Source organism: Vidua macroura, chromosome 1 (genome assembly GCF_024509145.1).
Source record: "Vidua macroura isolate BioBank_ID:100142 chromosome 1, ASM2450914v1, whole genome shotgun sequence".
Lineage (NCBI taxonomy): Eukaryota > Metazoa > Chordata > Aves > Passeriformes > Viduidae > Vidua > Vidua macroura.
This window is the reverse complement of record NC_071571.1, coordinates 148,897,655-148,917,006: the sequence shown is the minus strand read 5'-3', so window position 1 is coordinate 148,917,006 and position 19,352 is coordinate 148,897,655. Positions and strand designations below refer to the sequence as shown.

General features: G+C 41.8%; 1 protein-coding gene across 1 annotated transcript in view; it reads left to right on the top strand.

Annotated features, from left to right (window-relative positions):
• Window positions 1-19,352, top strand: part of COL22A1 (collagen type XXII alpha 1 chain) — a 200,051-nt gene that overhangs the window by 74,381 nt on the left and 106,318 nt on the right. Inside the window, exons 11-14 of the mRNA XM_053982357.1 lie at window positions 9,954-10,007; window positions 11,287-11,340; window positions 16,826-16,879; window positions 18,966-19,010. Of these exons, the coding sequence (XP_053838332.1) occupies window positions 9,954-10,007; window positions 11,287-11,340; window positions 16,826-16,879; window positions 18,966-19,010 (207 nt within the window). The remainder of the gene's footprint in view (window positions 1-9,953; window positions 10,008-11,286; window positions 11,341-16,825; window positions 16,880-18,965; window positions 19,011-19,352) is intronic.

The following is a 19,352-nucleotide window of genomic DNA, read 5'->3' as shown; positions in this document are numbered from 1 at the left end:
AAGGCGGGGAAAAAAACAGATTGTCTTGATTCTGCAATTCATAAATCTTGTTGGAATGCAGGATGCTCCTGGGAATGATATTGTAGTGGATAGGTATGGATTCTCTGCCTGTTAGGTGGGAAATAAAGCCGCTTTCCCAACAGTCTGGAGCACACCCTCTGAAATGCAGCTCGTAGCCTAACGAATCACAGAGAGCTGAAGCATTACACAAAGCAAGTTGCTATCACTGGTCTATCAAAGGTGTCCTAAGCATTCCCTGCCCTCCTCCCTGCTGGTTAATCTCTCTAGTTATGCAGATGGGTTTCCCCCTTTACACTGATCAAAGCTCTTGCTGGGCTGTTCTTGGTTTTGTGATGGCTGAGAAGGCACAGGTGTGTTGTTCATGGGTTCCCTGCAGGGGCAGGTACGGGCAGCTGAGACAGGGCGGCACTGGATTTTATGCTGTTCTTGACTTGCCCAAATGCAACTCTGGACACCTTTAATTTCCTGTTCTGGGTCTCTCACCCTTTTTCTTAAGCACTACCTTGAGATTTTGTGTCTCCCAAAGCCCACAAGGACTTCTGTCTCTGGCATTGGCAGGAAGATGGTGTTTTGGGTCTCAGACCCTGCTGAGTAATAAATGTACACATAGTACTAAGTGCCAGATGAGGAAAATGTGAGGTTTTTTCATGACAAAAGTTTGCTTTCCTGCTGAAGCAGTGTGTGGACCCTTAGTGGTTGTTATTTCAAGGATATCTGATACATTTTGTATTGGGAGTAGGTTTGGGTCTCTGGAGACTGGGTTTTTTTCTGTCCTTGTCACTGTCTCCAAAGAAGATCTTGACCAGAATTTTTCCCCTTCCCGTACCGCAGTGTCCAAGCAAAATGGGAAGAAGGATTATGACCTTTATCATAACCTCTGAGATGAAAAAGACCTAGGGAGCAGCACCACTTCATAAAAAAATAGCATAAAATCATAAAATAGTTTGGTTTGGAAGGGATTTTAAATATCATCTAACTCCAACTCCTGTGTCTGGCTGGATCAAAGAGATTTATAACTTTGGCAAAGACTTGACTGAGCAGCCTCAGGTGTGTTTGGCAATGAACAGCAGTGCATCTCTGCAAGTTATAAGTAGGTGGTGATGAGACTTTAGGCAGACATTCTCTTCAGTTTGGGTGTGACATTTAAAGAGAGGTGTGGAGAGATGTTGCTCTTGCAAAGAGCAATGAGAAGAATGATCAGTGATTTGGCAAATTTACTCAGCAGGGAGATATTTAAAAGAAGGGACTCTTCAAGGAGGAGAGGAACCATGGACTAGATGATGCAGTTAATCCTGAGGAAAAGCTTTGTACATATTTCAGGGATGCACCAGAAGACAGACTAAGGGGTGAATGTGGAACATCCGTGGCAGAAGATGGTTAAGACCAGATCAACACCAGAGTTTGGAGTGCTCTGACACATTACTCCTCTGCCCTAATGAGCTCGTCTTGGAGCTACTGAAATTGTTGAGGGGTATGTGGAGATCTGAGGCATCAGAAAATTCCCAGAGGTAGAGGAAATGGATTTTTTAGATTATTCTTGCAAGAAAAAGTATCAACCAGTATGTGTTGAATCATCCACAAGACCAGAACCATTTTCTATGTACTTTTTATAGATGAAAGGACTTTAATTTATCAATGCCACGATACATGACTGGAATATTTTTCTGTTTCAATGAACACTTCCCTCTGGTACTTTGCAAGCTGTTTGTCTGGTCCTGAGTAAAGTCAGCTGCTGGCAAGAAACATCAACTTGTGCTTCAAGGCAAGTAAGTTTCTGGAGCAGAGTTATGTTTTTCATATTTTAAGGTTTCTACGAAATGCATCTTTAATTGAAGACCCTCTTGCCCCAACCATGCAAACAAGAAAAAATGAACTTTTGGGATCTATTAGACCTACTTGTGCAAACCCAACTCATAGTCCAGTATATTTGTCAGGTTATTCCTCTGTGAGTGGATTATAGTACTGATTGTTTCCAATTATATTTTACCTCCTATTCATTATGTTCAATCATAAATAGCTTTGCAAACTCTTGACGGTTTCTTAATTTGAACGTTTCAGCAATCGTTTGAGCAACTCTAGCTGTTGAACATGAGTATTTCAAACAGAAGAGCTCCCTCTTGTACTCAGCTGTGCTCTCTGCTGCAGAGTGCTTTCTTTAGTTACATTCTCCACTTGGCTCAGCCTGAGTTGGAGATGAAGCAGAAGTTCAGGAGTTGTCAGGGGTGTCTGAATACCCCAGTCTCTCAGCAATCACCTACTTAGGAAGTGAAGCAGTGTTGTGGCAGGGAAGCAGATAATAGGAAGCTGATGGACAGGATTCTGGGCACCAGTGACAACTTTGAGGTCTTTAGGAAGTTTCTGTGTTATTCTGAACTCTATACTGACCTTGATGACTGTAGAGCTGTGCCACATGAGTGAGCTGTGATGCATCTTTTCTCCTGCAGTACCAAGCTTATAAGTGACCATGTGTCAAATTAGCTATAGCCCAGATGTTGATTTACCTATTTTAATGAAAATTTGGAGTATCGGGTTTTTTGAGAGAAAGGTATCTGTTGGAATCTCTGAAAAAATGGGACATCTGCTCTCTACAGAAGAACCATGATCATAAAATGGAGGGTCAGAAGGACCTTTCTGGTCTCATGGGAGGGTTCATGGCATTCATTATAAGATTCAAGGGTTTAGAGAGCTTTTGAAAATTAATATCTCCTGGGAAAGTACCTTTTGGGAACAATTCTATGTAATGGATTAAATAAAATATTTCATATGTTTGAAATACAAAAAATGCCAATAGTTATCATTTAAACAGTTGTTTGCACTGGGCTGGATTTCCTGGTATTCCTGCAGAACCTATGACTTCTACTGACCCCTGTGTATCATGTCCACATTACCATTCTGTTTATTAAATCAGAATATAATACAAAGACACAGAAGAGAAGATTTTCTTAATTTCTTTCTTCTCTACTGCAGCAAAGTCCAAGTTGAGACGAATGTCTTATTTTATATGGAAGCAGAAGATTAGGCCAGCTTTGGTGTCAATTTTGCCAAGATATTAACAGGGCTTTAGGATTATTAAGCAAATAGAATCCTGCATCTGGGGACTGGAGAATAGCAGTCATTTGTGCTGCCTGTCTGGTCAGCTGCTTTTGAAAATGGAGTTAGGTGACGTGTATCCACTGCAGCTCTACTTCTCAGTGGATATGCAGATCATCCCTAGCTTTTAATGAAAACTTGGTCTTTGCTCTGCCTCTCTAAGAAAAAAACCACAAAAAAAAACCACCTCAAAATTTACAGTATATTTCAATAAAATATTTATTATGTCATTGGTTTGTTCCCTTGAATGGAGAAACCCTGAAAAGAAAGATATTGCATTCTTCCAGACCATGAGGTCTCTTGGAAGTGTTCTAAGACATTTGAACCTGAAGACCTTACTCAACATCTCTTCTGTCCCCCCACTTCATGTGACTCATCAAACACTGCCAACAATTCAGTGTGTAACCATGGATCAGCAGTAGGACAGCTACCCATCATCTCCTCATTTATTCTTCTCGATCATCAATCTTCCAAGTTAGATGCAGGACAAAGAACCAGGAGAAATAATACATTTATGGTTAAGGCACTGACCTGGATCATGGGAAATCTGGAGTGAGTTCCTGTCTTTGCCCCAGACTCTGGGACCTTTTGTCTGTCCTCTGCTTTGTTGTACCTCCGACTGATCACCCTTGTGAGGTGACAGCAATATTACAGTTGCTGTAACCCCCTTCTCATTTCACAGGGAGGCTGTGAAATTAATTAACAAAGGAGAGAGGGGGGTATTAATGATGAAGTGCCACCACTCCACAGTTCAATTTTACTTCTTTTCCAATTTCATCTTGCCCAGTCGTTCTGTTTCCCTTCAAATTTTTCTATTTTATCTCCTACTTTGGCTCTAGACCCCCTAGTTTGTGCAGCTGCCAACATGCTGAGGGTGTGATTCATGGGGTTCTGCTTGGCAGATTTTTTGCAGGTCTTCCATTGACATTTTGTGACAGGGTTTGAAATTTTAATTTCATACCAGGATTAGAAAAGTGGCACTTTTGTGCGAGATGTAGACCCGTTTGGAAGATAAATAAAATGTATGGAATTGACTTTAGAATGATCTGTCTTCTGTTGTCTAGTCTGTATGCTGAAGGAAAAGACCAGTGATTTATTTGAATTTGACAGGCAAATGAGAATCTAACCATGTGTTTTGGAATGACTTTTCCCCATTTTTTTTTTTTTTAGCTTGCTCTATTTTCATTAACACAGGCCACAACCCAGAGTTGCAAATAAAATATGTCATTATAGGCCACAGCTGTTCTCAAGTTAGAAGAAATATTTGTAAACTTGGCAGCTGCTTGAGGAGCTGCAAATGGAGGAAAGAAAACCATTTAAATTTGAGTGGATTGCTTAAAAACATTACTGAGGAATTTTTCCTTTATGTGCTTCTGAAGTCTTTCTAGGATCAGGTAATACTGAATTGTTTTATCTCTACATCTCTCCTTATACCTGCAGATTCCTTCCTTCTCTGTTTTAGGTCTCTTCAGCAAAATATTTGTTATGAGGCTGGATATGGCAAAATCTGTGCGCTAGTTTTTCCCACTGTGATGAAATACGTGATCTGGCAATTAAGGTTATTTTTTCTGTAATTTCATCATTATCTCCACTCAGATATAGCAGGACCTACATAGGATGTTGTACTGGTTTTTTGCTGGGGTGGAGTAAATTTTCTTCATGGTGACTGGTATGGAGCTGTGTTTTGGATTTGTGTTGATAATACAGAGATGTTTTTGTTATTGCTGAGCAGGTCCCACACAGAGCCAAGGCCTTTTCTGCTTTTTGTACGGCCACATTGGGTCAGAAATTGGGGGTGCAGGGGAGGTTCAGAAGAGACACAGCCAGAACAGGTGACCCAAACTGACCAGAGGGATATTCCAGACCACATGACATCATGCTCAGTGTAAAGTGAGAGGAGGAAGGAGAAAGGGGGGGGCATTTCCAGTGATGTTGTTTGTCTTCCCAAGTACCCATTACCTGTGACGGGGCCCTGTTCTCCTTCAGATGGCAGAACACTTGTCTGCCCGTGGGAAGCAGGGAATTTTCCCCTTTTTTTGATTTGGTTGTGTGCCTGGCTTTTGCTTTCCCTATTAAGCTGTCTTGATCTCCACACATGAGTTTTCCAGCTTTTACCCTTCTGATTCTCTCCCAGATCCCCGTGGTGGGGGAGTGAGAGAGTGGCTGTATGGGGATTGGCTGCAGGCTAGGGTTAAACCATGGCAAATGTGGATATAATTTGGTCACTGGCTATAAACATATGGTAATCCATAAACTGTGGAGTAGTAGGGCTCACTTTAACCCAAGTGAGGTGAATTTTTGCGTGACCCACAACAAATGAAGGTACATGTGCATATGGTGAGTGTGGAGGGATTACTAACCTGGAGCTGGCATGGTCTGGTAAATCCACAGGATGCTGGTGTACCAGAAAGATATCCTTTCTCAAATATAGAAATGGAATAATTCTGCTGATGTACACAAAATAACAAAGGAACCTCTCTGGGTGTATCAGTCCTTACCCAGATCACCTATATTTTTTTTTTTCGTGAAGCCAAGAGGAGTATTTTTATTCTTCATCACCCCAATATTCTGTCTGCAACAGCTGCGAGTTGCCTGTGCTTTGAAGTTCCTCATGATGTGGCATTTCCTTCGGTCCATTGAGTCTGGACAACCCATGTGCCCATGTGAGCCCTGCTCTGAGAGACCCCTTGCTTTGTATTCATTCTGGGGCTCTGAATGCTTCCATTTAAAAGCAAATACAAAGAAATGCAAAATTCTATCCTTTTTACTGAATTCTGGTTTAACTTTTTGCTTTCAGTATGACTTAGAAAAACGTCTTAATTTTCTTTCTTGCAGAATTGTTATCAATTCTTTGAGGAATGAAGGATAGAGTTTTCAGAGTGATTTTTCTAGTGCTGTATCCTCACAGCTTGCAGAGCTTTTTTAAGAACTTCCTAAGCCAAGTTTATTTGTTACTGCAAATGCTGTATTTGTAACTGCAAAATACCTCACAGGTACCATTACCTGCACATTCAAGTTTTTTTCCACAAAACTATTGATGAAAAAAGCAAAAGGCCACCCCATCTAAAGCGTAAAACTACTCCAGAAAATATGGGCTAAGCCTAAGGGAAGATGCCTTAGAAGCTATAGTCAGTTCCCCTCTTTATCAGTAGCTTCTTTCTTTTACTGGTGCTTCTCATTTCCCAAGTCCTTGTTACCTTCCTATTGTGGTCCTGGTGCTTCTCCAGAAAAGGACAGCCTTTGAATTTCAGATATTCATGAAATAGATGGGTGACAGTAGGATTGCATGGCATAAACAGCTACCTGTGGTTTACATGTTACCACCTGATTCCTGTTGTGTTGAAGCTGGGAATGCAGCCAATCTGTGGGAATACAGGATTATTTTAATCATTCTCTTAGTGGCACAACCAGATTTGGCCTTTGTGTGCAAAGAATGTGATGGACTTTTGTTCCCAGGGCTCAATGCCAGCTGCCAGAGCCTACCTATTTTCCCAATGGGCTTCATCCCAGAGCATTTGCAGACAGTGTCTGCCTGGCAGTTATTCCACTGCCCTGTGCTCTCTGCCTCTGTTCTTTCTTTTTCATATTTACACAATGCTTGCAATTTTTAATGCTCAAGCAAATGGAACAGACTGCCCAGGGAAGTTAAGGAATCACGGTCCCTGGAAGTGTTGAAAAAACATGCAGATGTGGTTTAGTGGTGGACTTGGCCATGCTGGGCAAATGGTTGGACTCGACCTGGCAGGTCTTTTCTGCCCATAATGATTCTACTGGAAGTCAGCAGAAGGGGCAGAAGTAGAAGCTCTTCCCACTCTGTAGCATTTACAGTGGTGATTCCGCAGGGGACGTTAAACCTGTCTCTAGAGTCTAGGTTCTGTGCAATTTTCTCCTTGGAGAAAAATGGGAAAAGCTGGTGGATGCTCTCCTGTGGTGCATGAATATTTCTGTGAGCACTGTGCTTCAAATTTATTGACTGCTCCTAGGATTAATTTGTTCAGCTTTGCCAAGCAGTTGCTATCTTATGGAAGGGAAAAAAAAAAAAAAAAAGGCAAGAGAAGAAGATAATTAAGTGGACCTTATGCAAACTCCTTTTGATTTGCATAGGTAAGACACAAATTGTTCTGCTACCTGTGTGACACACTTTGCCATGGAACAGCAGTCCCTTCAAGTTGCATTGACCTCTTAGAGCAAATTATTTCCTCAAAAATCACGTTTGCTATTTGATGGGTTTTCTATCTCATTACAGAGACATTCCAATACAGCAGAGCTGATTTCTTACCACCAGCTGCATTGCAAATTCTGGAGTGCTTCGTGAAGGTTCAGTTAGCAAGAAATGTGATTATAAAGCCTTTAATTTGCATATACAGGACAGATACTTTTGAGATACTTTTGTTTACCTTTAAGTGACAAATACACCTATAAATAAATAAGGCTGGATTTTAACACTGTCTATTGTCAAAATAGGGAATCTTGCCCTAGGAGTACATCCATCTAAGTCTGCTAGACTAGACTTATGGAAAAAAGTCAGAAATAACATTGCATGTGGTAGAATTTTGCCTGAATTTATCTACATATTTTGGTATTCCTTATGTGTATGCAGACAACTTGGAAATGTATGCATCAACTTCGTAGCCAATTCAATGCTCTTGCAAAAGGATTTGACTGTGCTAGTGTGTTTTTACAAAAGCAGATGGGGAAAAAGCTCCCAGTCTTTTGTTCTAATGAGAGTAGCTAGAGAGAATAAAAATCCTACATCTGAATTTTTCCAAAATTTTCCATGTCAATTTCCATGCCATTTATTTCAATTAAAAAAAAAAAATAAAAATCCATGGCATTGGGAACTTGACATTGTAGTAAGTTGGCCAGAGTTGGCCAGGCCAAACTTCAAGTTCTTATGCCTTGGAATATTGCAACAGGAGGGTTTCTCAAGGAAGTGTTGCTATGCTTCAAATACTTTTTTTTCAACAAGGGTAGGTCTCTAATCTTTTTCTTAGAAAACTGCTGGTTCTGGATGGTAATTACAAAAAGGAAGGGAAGTAATGCACTGGAATGGAAAAGTGAACCTGTTCAAATATGGGCAAGTTACAGGTGACTGAGCACACCATTGTTACAGTGAGGGTGAAAAGCTGGACTCAATTCTCAAGAGATGGCAACTGTACTGTCTAAAGTACACAGATTTACCACAGAATGATATGGCATTTGATATGAGGTATTTTTTCCATTGGTGTTGTAGGGTGAAGAAGGCTTTCCTGGCTTTCCTGGACTGAAAGGGGACAAAGGAGAAAAAGTAAGTCCAAGTCTTGAATAATTATACTCTGAAAAGTTTAAGAGTTTATAAAGCTGTTGTGGAAGTCTAATGAAAATCAACCCTACTTTAAGCCTTTTGTTTTACCTCTGTATTATATTTTGTTCCATTTTGTGTAAGCAAGGTGCTCAGAAAAGGAGATTGTGATGTTGTACTGTATTTCATCAAAGTGCAGCCTAAAGTTTTTAAACCTATAGATGATGCCCAGCCACATTTGACAAATGAGTGGAGAGCTTAAAGGCATGAGCTTTGACTAAAGTTTGTAAAACTCCAAAATACATAAACGTAATAGAACAGGAACTCACTGCTAATGCACACAGAAACACTAGAGTCTTTTCAGTATGAGACATAGAAAGCCAAAGATTACTATGCCTTTACTTGCACTGAACATAAATAACTTTTGGACTGTGGTGGCCTTTAGCTGCTTAATATGTCATCATCTTAAAAAAAAAACCAAAATTAAATCCAGTACTAAGCTAATTCTGTTGACTAGTATTTACTTTGGACACATTTGTTGGAAATCCCTTAATCAAATCCTCATTTGCAGGAGGAATTTTAGAAAATTAAACTTTTTCCACCTCTTATAAAATAGCAGATATTCCAGATCACAAGGCAAGATGCCTCTCCATGTAAGACACAACAAACCAGCCCTGTACAATCATAGCCTACAGTGGCAGCTTGCAGTGCTGTATCTGTTTCTCACTTGAGCCTTTTTTTATAACATACCTAAGACAACTGCACTGCCTAAAACTGCTGCACTGCCTAGAAGTGAAAACACTAAGCCACTTCCTCACTCCTTGTCTGTTGTTTATTCCACTCTTCATTTGTTCTTTAAATTGCCAGCTGCAGGCAGCAAACTTGCCTTTTCTCCACATTTGCTGCTGTTCTTGTTAGCTGGGGAGCTACCAATCTCATCATACTTACTTCCATTCGTCCTGGTGCATAGGAAGATTTTAAATGGTAAAATTTTGAATTTAAGTGTTATTTGGTTTTCTGTTTCTTTGTTTTCTACAACTTTGCATATTCACAGTTCTGGGACTCACTTCCCAGTGGCCAGGGTCATTCCTGAGGACTGCTTGAGTATATCAAGGCTTTTTTTCTGTTTGCTTTTAGGCTTACTATTTATGTATATTATAGCTTTGCCTAGAGGCTTCTGGGCTTTGGGATGAATGCTGTATAATCAAGAAGGAAAAAAAATTAAAAATACAATTTTTGAGACAATGGAATGGTGAAGAGAGAAGCTAAGAGAAGATGATATGATAATATTAAGATGACTCAGTTGTTACGAGTCTAATTAGCTTCAGAGCTTTTATATTAATTTATTCTTAAATGATTTAAGTGGACTAGAGTGCCTAGTTCCTCATTAGCAGCTCATCAATCGTCCCTAGTGTGTTAATGTCAGCAGCAGCTCCTCCAGGAACTGTAAATAATAAATGTTTGTGTTGAAATGTTTATCCTCATTTCTTATTCTTCTCATGTCACTGCACTTGCAGCGGATGTTAATGCTGTGCTGATGGTAATTCTGCTGTTCTTACAGGGTTCCCTGGGCTCACCTGGCCCCCCCGGGAGGGATGGAGCAAAAGGAGAAGCTGTAAGCCTTTTTGTTCCTCCCATGTAATCCTGCTTTTCAGAGTGAGGCAGGCAGTGGGCATCAATCTGCCTTGAGTGGAACATGTCTGGGGGATTTGTGTGGCTGTTTTAGGAACAGCAGAAACAAATGGCAGGAGGTTAATAGTCCCAAAACTCTCCCTCACATGTTTGCAGCCAAGGCAGCTGTCCTATGGATTAACTATTGCTGGAGGCTCCAGGGCAGCTCTGTTATCATTCGTTAAGGAGGGAGAGGGAGCAGCCAGTGGTTTGGGACCTGCTGGTAAATAGCTGCAGCTGCAGAGTCTGGCCACTTGTTTTATGGCTGGCAAGGAGTCCTTGGCTAGCAGAGTCAGCAAAGGTGCAAGGGACCATGCTGCTTTCCACAGCAGCCATGGGCTGGAGAAATTGGAGTCTTGGTCACAGAAGAAAAGACCTTGAGTCCTCTTGTGCACTGATAAAAACTAAGAGAAGAGGAGGAGGGCACAGTTAGTTCAAGGAAGGATGGAATGTACCAAATAATGTTTGTAAGAGGACTAGAGTTGAAACACAAAACCACAAATATGTTTTCCAGTATTTCATAGAAGTGTGTTTTAGAACCTTACATCCTTTCCCCTGCTTGATCACCATCCCTTAGAAATATCTTCAACCTGATGTTGAACCTTTACCATGTCATTCACTGTCCCTTTGTGGCAGTCACTTGGTGGCAACTGAAGCAGCTTGGGAAAGGATTCTCTGGAAGGCAGGTATACACACAGCAAGAAAAGTTCTTTTCCTTACATCCTGTTTCTTTCCTCCATGATTGTCATACTTTGGAAAAACTGTGACAATTTTTCAATATTGCTTCCAGAACTGATGCAACTTCATCACATCACACATGGCATGGGATTGGACAGTGTCGTACTTGCAGAATTCCTTATAAGATGTGTTTATACACTGCAAGGTGACAATTCAAGAACAAATCCATTATGCTGACTCCAAGGAATCCATCTTTGCATGCTGTAATCAGTGCAAGCTGTTCACAACTTGGGGAACTCATTTTTTACTACTTGGTTGTGTTTTGAGAATAGATGAAGAGCTGCTTCAGTTTTCATTCTCTTTCTTTCTGCTTTCATTTTTGTGATGAAAACACATTGTAAACTTTCAGCTCTCTGTATAATGGCACTCAGGACTGTCAATATTTCTAACTGCATGTACTGGGTGTTTTCATAATGACTCTGACCTATCCCAGCCTTTATATATAAAAGATTTGTGTTTACCAGTGATATTTCTGTTACTTGCAGGGTGAACCAGGACAGCCAGGAGCATTTGGACTGCCTGGGCCTGCAGGTCCAAAGGTAAGCTTTCAGTTTCTTCTTTGCATGGGCAAGCATATTTTTTCACTGATTTTCTATGTTTACATGGCTTGAATTACCCCTTGTTGATGACATTTGATATTCTCACTGGTGAATGAAGAAACTCAAAATGCTTATTTCCATCAGGGGTCTGCTAAGGTATCAGCAATTATGCAAAGTGTGTAAGAAGAAGAAATAACTTTTGTTCAATCAACAGTGTAGCTGGAGAAGGTGAAGAAAACATGTTTTGAGGCACATAAGCCTTGTGTTATGTCTTCTGTAGCTTTCCCAACTTTCACTAAGATGCTGATGAGAATTATTTCCCCTACTCTATGACTTGAAAAATAGGTAATGTAGAGATCCTATCCTGAATGTTTCTACCTAGTTTGGGGGCTTCAGTTTTGCACCAGTGAACAGTGCCTGGGTGATACAGAACTTGAGCCAGTGCTCATATCACTGGGTTTGCTTCAAACAAGGTGCTTCTGAATGGAGGTCTGGTAGGACTTTAGCTGAGCATCAGAAATGCAAATTTTGAAGCAGCAATTCTTTAACCTCCTTTCAAAGTCTCAGCTCTCCTTGCCTTGTTCCCTGGTTATTGAAGGGATAAATACCCCTCAGGTGGTTTCAGCCTTGTTGTTATAACACAAAAAGTAGATGGTGACAAGTGTGTTTTTAGGGCTACCACGCACAGCAAGTTCAGCTCATCCTGTGAAAGGTGCTGCAAGGACAACAATTTGATTGCCTTAATTAATTCACTCAGTTCTGTTCCTGTACAAGCCAAGACCTTTGAATATCTCATCTTTCTGGAAAAGCCATTTCTAGACACCTAAATCTTGCACTGAGTTCACTGGTGCCATTATCCTCAGATGGGAGTTAAGTACCTCAGCACCTTTCCTGGTGTAGCCTTGACTGTCCCTTGGCTCTGTCTGAGAGGACTTGATGAAGCAGGTCATATACAGGTCCTCTGAGTTCCTCAGCTATGCAGAGCCCTGTCTCCAAAATGTCCCTGTGTTTTTGCATAGAAGGAAATGCACCCTCTCCCAAATTCCCATCAGGAGAGTATCAGAACTCATGAGGAGTTTGTAGATTAGCAGAAATACTTGGCAGCCATCCCAAGAGTCTCTGTGGAAACCATATTGGCTTCAGCAGGGGATAAATGACACATGCAAAGCAGGGCTGGGCTGAGTTCAGTGGAGGCACACTGAATATTTTGCCCTTAGTAGGATTTGGATTTTGGATTAAATGAACTGAATTTATCACTCACAAATGCTTTTTATCTGCATCTCTCCTATCAAGTAAATAAATACATATTTTCTCTCTGTCCTGCATGTCTCATGTAATGGAGTTACAAACCAGCAGGCTACATGATGTTCTTTGTGGTATGAACTTCCTCACACTTGCTTTGCAAAGCTTTCACAAACCAAGCTAAACTGAGGCACCAACATCTTCCTCAAGGTGCACTTGATCCTGCTCCAGATTTCCCACCAGGTTCTTCAAGAACATGCAGTTCAGCCAATTAATGAGGCAATGCAAAATAGAAGGAGCTCAGATCTATGGGCTGGGCAGAACAGGTGCTGGTGGGGCTGGACCTAAGGGCATTTGACTGGACAGTGCCAGGTGCTCCCAGGGAAGACATGAGCTTGGCCAACCCCAGCCCCTCACAGTGCCTAAATATAAAATTATTGTGTGTTTTCACAGTGCCCTTCATTTGCCTCAATGGAGCATTGGCTGTGTGCAGTGTCCTTGAGCTGGATTCTGGCCTGAGCTATTTTGAGAAATAACCCTGACTTGCTGACAGGGCTTTAAAATCTAAAATAGGAATCCACATTACTCCTCCCTGTAAAGCCTGAGCAGCTTGGCAATGTGGAACAAGGTGTATAAGAATGGGTGGAGTTGGCAATTAGAGAGGTCACATCTCCAATTATTGGTGTAATGATTATTTAGAGTTTTTTTGTCAGATCACTTATTTTTGTCATCAGCATCAATATAGCACCTCTGGGCTCTACTCCAGGCTCCATGGAGAGCAATGTTGCAGTTTATCTGGTTGGTTGGGTTGTGATCCTTCCTGTCTCAATCCATCTTCATTAGCATTGAGCTAGGCAAGCCCAGTGTGAGCTCAGCAATGATACCTGTGCCCCAGGAAATTCAGCCCCTTGTTTATCTCCTTGGCTGAGGAGCCTTTTGCTTCAGTGGGAATTGCCAGCACTTTCTTTTAAGAAGTTGGCTTGTACTTTGTACAGACTTCATTAATTGTGTGAAGCTTCCAGTAGCACAGATAAGAGTCCTCCAGACTTCTGGTAATGCAATTTCAGTCCAAAGAGTTGCAGAAATGGTTGATGAGCCCATTAGGGTTCATGTATAGGTTACAGGAATGAAATGGCCTCGGTATGTCATCTCTGGTTTTACTGGTTTTGCCTCTCAGTGATGTCTCTGGGGGAGATTGTTCCTAGCTTGTCGGAACCCAAGGTGTCCCTCAGACACTCTTGGATGTTCTGGGCCCAGGGCAGAAGCCTCTGAGACCCTGGCAGGCGGCCAGGGACCCCTGTGGTCTTGAGCTTGACCCATGGAACAATTTACCAACCTTGCAGGAAGAACAAGAAATCACAAAAGTTTAGATATTATAATAGAAGTAGTCACAAAGTGAAAGGTAGGATTTTTGAGTGCTGTACAGGGGGGTTTTAGGCCTTGTACAGGGGGGTCTGAGTTTTGTACATGGGGGTCAGAGGTTCTAAGATGGAGGGATTTGGGCGTGCCCTGTCCTCCTTCTTTCTTCTTCCTATTCTCCATGTTCTTGGTGGTGTTGGCACTCACAGATTGGTTTAGAGTAGAAAGTCACTGTTCAACATAGGTAGTAGGCATTGGGGAAAAACTATAAACATCTAATACGTAATGTGTGATATAAAAGATGGCACCAGCCCCTCGGGGAGGGGAGACGGGGACAGCCAGAGACGGGGACAGACAGAGTCAGGGACAATGTCAGGGAGTCTGTGTGCCTTGAGATAACATGCAATAAACTGCCTTGAGACCGGACGACTGAAGACTACTGAGTCTTTCTTTGAAGGCACGGGTTGGAGGAGAGACTTTACCACCATCCGGAGTCACCCCAATCCGGGGAAGGCTCCGTCACTAGCTCAGTGTCTTCAGCATAAAGTAGGAAGAGTAGGGGTTTTTTTTCATCAAACTTGGAGGGTAAACTTCTTTGTTTCTGAAGAAGGATGTGTGATCTTGCTGGCTACAAGCTGGACACGAAGAGTTAGCAAAGCCAGCCTTGTGCTAAGGTATTGCAGCTTCAGTCATGGTAGTTTGAGAGGGCAAGAAATATTCACTGGTCAGTGGGGAAAACTCCCACATAAATATGTGGGACCTCACAGGTTAATTTAAATGGAATAAGTGGGTCCAGAGAAAAAGGGCCATATCTCAGATTGTTCATTGTACCATGTTATATCAGCAAAATAAAGTTTGGATTTTTGAGATCAGACCCTTTAGCCTGCAATATCCTGCAGCAAATATTTAACCTTTTCCTTCGTTTTCCCCCCCTGTATCTCTAATAAAAGGATAAAGAGGTTTTTTTGTGGTTGTCATTGCTGTGGCACAGACATAGCTATAACATTCCCATCTGAACTGACAGTTATCTGCACTTAATAGAAAAAGCAGAGGGAGAGGGTAAAAAAAAATCAATCCTTTGAAATAAAAAGCATTAGGTAAGAGTTTCATTTTGACAAATTTCCTTCTTGCTTGCTCGAGCTGTCGAAGGTCTCATGCTTCTCTGGTTTACCAGACATGATCTCAGCACAGGCCTTGAATGGGTTCAGCACATTTCATCCAGAAAAACCCAGTTTCTCTATAACTTCTGCTGAGTGTTACAACCACGTTTTATGTAACAGGACTGAATTAGACTTCTGCAATTTGGATGACTTGGAGCAGGACTCTGTTTCTCTTGGGGTTTTGCCTAGACTTTGGTAGTAGTATTTTTCTGTAGGCTGAAGGAGAGATTTAGGTGCATGCCTGCTATTAGAGGACTTGCAAGGCTTCCTGACCTTGCAAGGGTTCTCACATGTCTGATCCTGGAGCCATCTTTGCTTGTGCTTGAATCCTACTCTCGTTAACCTGCACTGGGGAAAAAAAAAAAATCTTAGTTCTACTACTAATTAATTGCAAACACATCTTGCATTTCTAATTTTATTATCTTTTCAATATGAAACTTCTATTAATACAAAATCTAGTACATATATTAAAATTATTTAGTAATAATATCTCTATCTGTTTTGAAGCCTTATCCATTACAGCCACCCAATTAGTGTTAGACAGGAGTTAGACAGGTGAGAGTGGTGGGAAGTGGAAGTGATGTAACTAAGAAAATAATCAGTCAAATAGGTGATATATGATGCCAAACTAGTTCTCTAGGTCAACTTGCCAGGCCCAGGCTGTCTCCATGGGACAGTTCTGAGGGCTGAGCCTGTTCAGCTGGGGATCCAGATAATTTTCAGGCATTGTAAGACACATAAAAGCACACTGTGAGTACTCTCCACTAGGGTGTACCTTCTCCAGGGTGAGTCAGTGCACAATCACCTGAAAGACTGATGAAATGTACCTGATCCTCTTGCCTTTTTTCTTATCAGTAAAAATAAACATTGGAAAATTTAGTTCTGATCTATTTCTTTGCATTTACTGTTGTAGATGTCGGCGAACCCAATGGGAAGAATGATGATGTCTAACTCTATTTCAGAAGGCTGAATGATTTCTTTATTATAATTATGTTATAAGACATTAATATGCTATATAAAAGAGGATACTAAATACTACATGCTGCTTTCTGACTATCATATCTCACTAACTCACAACTCCTGACCCAGTTCTCCAGAGTCCAGACACAGGTGGATCTGATTGGCCATCAGGCCCAAACAATCCACCATGGTCCAACCAAGTGCTCACTCTGGGTAAACAATTCTCCAAACACATTCCACAAGAGAAAAACAAGGAGCAGAAATAGAAATTGTTTTCTCTTTCATTTCTCTCTGTGCACCTCAATAAAAAATCCTGAGAGAGAGAGAAATGTGCTTGCCACATTTACTCTTCAAAACATATAACATTTTGAAGACTGTGGTCACTTTGCAGCAATGTATACTTTTGCTTTGTTCCATTAACAGCGTTCAGGAGCCCAAACAGGTGTTGTGTGCAACAGCTTACATTGCCAAACCTTCTGAAAAACCCTGCAGAGAAACCTGTATGGGACAGTTTGCCTTTGTAGGTTAAGTATGAAAGCAGAAGGATAAAACTTGCTAATGTCTGAGGGGACAGAGGAAAATATTGGAGTGTCAGTTTGGGTAAGTAGTTGGAAAGTAAGACATGACTCCTGCATTAGCACTGAGAGAGTCAAGAAGCCTCAGTGTGAGCCTGGAAGAGCAACATGCATTTCTAACTAATTCTATGCTTGGTCTTTTATGTGAAAGAGTTTCTGGTGGTTTACTGTGTCTCAATTCCTTGCCAGGGATCTGAGGGAAAACAGGGTCCTCCAGGCATTAAAGGCTACGTAGGTGCACCGGTAAGTCACGGCTCTTGTTCAATTTCTAATGCTCTAGAAACTTTCTTTACTTTTTCAGTGTGTTCTGCCCAGATATATTTTTTTTATTATTAAGCAGTCTATAGTCTGTCTGGCCACTTATCTGCATTACGTCCAAGTGGTGAAATTGTCTTGACTTCACTGAGTTTCTTGTGTCTTCTTTAAATGAGAACAGACCTGTATCCAGTAGAGAGATGTCAGCAGAAATTACTTGATTACTGAGATAACAGCTGGTGATTTTGTGATGCTCCTACTGTAATGCAATTGCTTTGGTCTGTGATGATGCACCATTTCTATGATGCTTGAAAACTTCATCAGAACACCAAGAAAAAATACCACCTCTCAGCAAGTTTCCAATCATATTTTCAAAGCTCTCAGGGAATAGCCTTTGGGCTCAGGGGACAAATCTGCATTGAATGAACAGACAACAAGACCAAAATAAATTAGATTCTAGCCACTTAGCACCTTTGTCTTATGGTCCTAGCTTGGTGAGCAGCCTTTAAGCTGGTGTTGGAAAAGCTGACTGGATTTTCTGAGATTTGCTGACCCAGATGAGGGTCATCTCCCACAGGCTGGGGGATGAAAGGATTGTGGGCTCCCTGACAAGAAGTACTTGGGGTGCTGGTGGATGAAAAGCTGGACATGAGGTGACAAAGCCCAAAAGGTGGACAGAGCCCAAAAGCACCATGGGCAGCAGGTGAGGGAAATGGTTCTGCTCCTCTGCTCTGGTGAGACCCTACCTGCAGTGCTGCATCCATCATTGGGGTCCCAGCACAGAAACGATTCATGGACCTCTGAGAGCAGGTCCAGAACAGGGCCATGGAAGTGGTAGGAAGGCTGTAGCACCTCTCCTGTGAGATAAGGCTGAGAGTTGAGGTTGCTCAGTCTGGAGAAGGCTGAGGAGACCATAAGTGGCCTTTCAATATTTAAAAGATGCGAAACTTTTTAATAAGACCTGTTGTGATAGGACAAGGGATAATGGTTTCAAAGTAAAAGGGGTGACATTTAGATTGGATATAAGGCAGCAAGTTTTTACTGTGAGGATGGTGAGACTGGAACAGGTTGTCTGGCAAAATGGTGGATGCCCCATTCTTGGAAACATTCAAGGCCAGCTTGGACTGGACTCTGAACAACCTGCTCTAGTATAAAATAGCCCTGCCCATTTTGATGATTATGTAAATCCACCTGAGAGCCAAATATACCCAGACATGGAGCTCTCATTAGCTTGGAGGTAAGACTCCAATTAGTAGTGTAAAGTAAACTGAAGTTTAAATTATTACAGCAAGAAGCACTGTAAGCTTTGGCAGTTTTAGACAGGTCACTACTGTCTGAGCATATTTATCTCTCTATAGCTATTAGTTGATTGCTCAGTTTCACAATAAAGATAAAAATACAAGGTATTTGCTGAGCCAAGGAAAGATGAAATCCTTTTGTGCCCATTGAATCGATTGCCTGTGCTAGTGCCACATCAAACCGAGCTCCAGAAATGTTCCTGGTGTAGCTGGGAGGAGATGAATTATGCAGTCCTGAGGAACTCTGGCATTGCATTCACAGTTCAAAAATGTGCTGGGCCCCCAGGACAGAGTGCATCTAACCTTTGCCAGTTCTCAAAGCTACCTGCTGTCTGTCTGGCTACCACATCCAAACCCACCAAGAACGGGAATTCTTGCTTGTTTATGCGATAGGTTTTCTCATCAGTATTGTCCTTTACCAAAGTTCTCATTGTTTACAAGAAACTTGAAAAATGCAGAGCATTGGTTGTTTTCCAGACCATCTGCAGCTGTGGTGTGTTCCCTGTCCCTCCACTCTGCTGTTGGCAGGAGGGTCGTGTGTCTGCAGGCAATATAATATTACAGATGTTCTTGGGCTCGCAAGCGGTCCCTGCTCTGTGAGTCTGCTTAGATCATGCCTGCAGCCAACTTTGAGGACTGGCAACACAGAAAATGTCCTTGAGGTTCACTTGAATTGATTGTGCAGATGTGCACGCTGATTTGGTGACTAATTAGAGGAGGTAACTATGCCTCTACTTGGATTTAGCTTTATAATCTTTATTTATTTTTATTTTTAGGGTCTACAAGGAGAAAGAGGAGAAAAGGGAACACGAGGAGACAAGGTATTCCTTCTGCATGGTAGGAAAAGATGGGCTTTTCCTTTGTCCATTAGGTGAAGTGGACCACCAGGCCAGCAGCTCTGGAGAAGGATGGAGTTTCCTCACTGTGCTGCATTTCCAAGTGCTCTCCACCTCCCATGGGTGTGCAGGAGGGCTTTTGGGATCTGTGCTGTCTACTAAGCACACATTTAGGGACTTCCTGTGTGTATGTAGCCAGGGATGGAGGAGAGTGAGGAGGAGAGGAGTGGAGGTTCCCAGTGTGGAGATCAGAATGGGGGTCCACATTGTGTGCACAACCTGAGAGTTTGAGAATGGTCACTGACTGCCACTGACTATGCCTGCGTC